Source organism: Coffea eugenioides, chromosome 4 (assembly GCF_003713205.1).
Source record: "Coffea eugenioides isolate CCC68of chromosome 4, Ceug_1.0, whole genome shotgun sequence".
NCBI lineage: Eukaryota > Viridiplantae > Streptophyta > Magnoliopsida > Gentianales > Rubiaceae > Coffea > Coffea eugenioides.
This window is the reverse complement of record NC_040038.1, coordinates 11,024,782-11,028,238: the sequence shown is the minus strand read 5'-3', so window position 1 is coordinate 11,028,238 and position 3,457 is coordinate 11,024,782. Positions and strand designations below refer to the sequence as shown.

The window sequence follows — 3,457 nt, the reverse complement described above, 5'->3', positions numbered from 1 at the left end:
GGAAATGCTTAATCACATAAATACAGTTACACATGAGCCTATCAATCTTCTATCGAACAATATCGAATGATTTCAGTTAGATCTCAGAATTGAAAACTCTAAAAGGCTCTAAAAGAATAGTCATCAGGGTTCCTTAATTTATGCTTGCATTTCTAAATCTAATAGACATTTATTAATCAATTGTTTATACAATAAGAGTTTGTCAAAACTCAATACATATTGTTTCTCCGGCACAAGCATAATTTGAAGTTCTGATTCATTAACTTCCTATCCATAAAGGTCATGATTTGGAAGGCGGGGCAAGATTACTACTTCCAAAGGAGTGGCCTTACCCATGCTAATACTTGTGTCTTCAGTCATGTCCACAGGTAAGTCTGATGGTGTGGTCAAATCAAAACCTTGAAGCAGCCGAGCAAGTGTCAGGTGTGTCACTTGTGTTGCCAATGGTATTCCAGGACAAGATCGTCTACCAGAGCCAAAAGGGGTGAAGCTGAACTCAAAATTCTTTCCAGAAAAATCGACTTCACCTTTCAAGAATCTCTCCGGCAGAAACTGATCTGGCTCTGACCAAATTCTTGGATCACGTTGTAGCTTCCACACATTCACAAATAACTGTGTCCCCATGGAAATGTGGTAACCACTCACATTACAGTCTTCCATGGCTTGGCGTGGCAATGATAGAGGGGCTGGTGGATATAATCGTATTGATTCTTTCACTATAGCTTGAAGATATACTAAATTATTGATATCAGATTCTTCTGCCCACCTCTCTTTGCCAACATTTGAATCTATCTCTTCCTGCGCTTGCCTCATAACATGCTTATTGTTCAAGAGCAAGGATAAGGTCCATGTTAAGTGAATTGATGTGGTTTCAAATGCTGCTATTACAAGACTCTGCAAGATGAAAGACCCAAGTGAAACGTTAACGAGTTGATCCTAAACGCTAATGCGTTTACTTTTAATCACAGAACCATGTGGTAGTTATAGAAAGATCAATAACTAGAAACATACCATTACCAATAATTGAACATTTTGAGACGTAGGTATTGTCATTCTTAGGGATGACTTAGGAATGACTGATGGTTATAAGATTGGTTATCAGAATCGTAGATACCCTAGGTTTGACTTCGAGATACCTAATGGTTATAAGAGTGGTGATCCTTTGCAAGCTCAATTAGAACTTGGCACGATTAGCTTAAAACTTGAAATTTGTGTACAAAAAATCTTAGTCATTCATGCTCAACTTGAGTCAGCTCGACAGAATTTTTTTGTGTTTGACTCGATAAATAAATGAATTAAATTTGAACTCAACTTCAAGCTCGCTACAAAAAAAAAACCGTGCATGCTAGATTATTCACCTTGATTAGACTCTTAATTTTACACTCTCAAATAAATCTTGTATTCTATACTAATGCATTATATTGGATATCCTTTGCCAGAGGGCAAAGCATAGTAAAACTCACTCAAAGATGTTTCTACGATAGAGTGTACTCTCTTCAATCAAGCTTCTTGGTACATTGGAATAAATTAGAAAAACAAGTTGACCAAACTCTCAAACATAAAACACTTTGCTCATATCACTAATCTAGGTCCAGGCACCCTAGAAACAAGTACCTAACCAAAATATCCTCCCATTCATATTTTAGATTTCCAAAACAGTTAATGTTTTTATTCAACCTGGAATCAGTACCAGAAAAAACAAAAAAAAATTACAAAACGAAATATACTATAGAAAATCTCTAATAGCTAGAGTGCAAAGGCAGTATTGAAGAGAGTGGATTACCATTAGTGTGGCCTTGATTACAGTCTCCCTCGAGTGTCCAAATAAGTACTCATCTTTAGTTACTGAAAGCAATGCATCAATGAAGTCTTGTTGCTCATCCCCTTGCTCACTAATCTTCATCCTTCTTTCATTATGCTCATCAATCCAAATCTGAATGATACTGTCAAGCTCTTTAGAGACACGCTTGATGGACTTCAGATGTCCCTGCATATCAATCCACTTCAATAGTGGAAATGGAATCACATCTGACACAACAAATTGTCCCAAAAAATGTACAAATTCCTTAACGACTCTTCTAAATTGAGCATTTCTTTTTGAGCCCACTTCAGAGTCAGTATATCTCGTCCCAGAAATCTTCCTCACCATTATGTTCAAGAACAGATCCTCAAACCACTTCCCCATATTCACTTTTGCTGGAGGATCATTGCTGCTACTTATCCAACCATCGAACAAAACTTTGATGTTGTTTTCTATCTCAGATATCCTCACATGCTTGAGTCTTTCAAGCCTCCGATTCGAAAGCAGTTCAAGCATAACAATCTTTCTTATCTCGCGCCAATAAGGACCGTATGGTGCAAATCCGATGGCTGCATAATTGTATCCAACGTATTCATTGAAACTAGAAGGTGGTCGATAAGAAAAGGCCTTGTCATTTGTGGTAAAGCATTCTTTAACAGCTTCCCAGCTGCTTACCACCAGAGTTTGCCTCATTCCTAGACGAAGGCTGAAGACAGGACCGTATTTATCAGCCATGGCTCCTAAATTTCTTGCAATTGGGACATTGGGACTCAGTTGAAGAAGGTGGCCTATGACAGGCCAGCCACCTGCGGCTTCTGGGGGTGATACGGCCTTGCTTCTTGGATTGGCATCAACCCTTGGTCTCCATTGTTTGTAGAGTAAAAACAAAGCTAAAAGCCCTGAAAGTGCTAGGAGATGTGGGAGGAGATCCATTCTGATTTTCTTCGCAGAGTAGACGAGCCAAAGTTCTATGAAGATTGAACTGCTTACACTTCTTTTACGTCTTTGATTTTTGACAAGTCAAACTATAGACCTTCATCCGGTCTAAAATTACATACTCTACTTTAATCATACATAAATCTTGAAAAGAAAGTAATAAAACATAAGAAATTATATACTTTAATGAACTATCGAATGTTGAAAAGTTAACGAGCAATGCCGCATTATATTACTAGTTTAAAGATAAAGGAAGTTTAAAAACAATATGAACCCATTAAATCTGTTAATTAAATTTTTAGTGTAAAATGTATAAATCATTCTATTTTTGTGTAGAAAATTTTGGATTAAATGAAGTAGTTTAAGAATCATTTCAAATTTTAGGGAAGGCAATGAAAATATTTCAAGTAAGGCTCTCTTTTCGACATTGTTTTCAGACTCAGATCAGACCAATCAATCAAATCGAGAGCTGGCCACACAGACGGTCTGAATCACCTCATAAAGTCAGATGATTTAAAACTTGGTCAAACTCAATTTTTGATCGGGTTTGATCGGAACCAGAAGAACCGAACCAAATCGGGTTTTCTTTTTTCGCCCTTTTCTACTTTTTCTTTTTTATCTTTGACCAGTTAGACCTTTGGACTTGTTGACCAAATAAAACTTCAAAAAAAGAGGGAAAATGCGAAAAAAATAGACAAACAAATTGACGAACACTTCAAA

At 36.9% G+C, this 3,457-nt stretch overlaps 1 protein-coding gene across 1 annotated transcript; it reads right to left on the bottom strand.

Moving 5' to 3' along the window:
* Nucleotides 1-267: 267 nt before the first annotated feature.
* On the bottom strand, nt 268-2,734 carry LOC113769009 (cytochrome P450 82C2-like). Its single transcript, XM_027313499.1, has 2 exons — nt 1,784-2,734; nt 268-894 (listed from the first exon to the last, which is right to left on the bottom strand). Exons 1-2 carry the CDS (start codon nt 2,732-2,734, stop codon nt 268-270), a joined length of 1,578 nt encoding a protein of 525 aa, XP_027169300.1.
* Nucleotides 2,735-3,457: the final 723 nt, after the last annotated feature.

Excerpts from the sequence above, each read along its gene's own strand:
- LOC113769009 (XM_027313499.1), bottom strand. The coding sequence starts at position 2,734 with ATGGATCTCCTCCCACATCTCCTAGCACTTTCAGGGCTTTTAGCTTTG. Across the intron at positions 895-1,783 it reads TAATCAAGGCCACACTAATG|AGTCTTGTAATAGCAGCATT; the intron begins GTAATCCACTCT and ends TTCATCTTGCAG.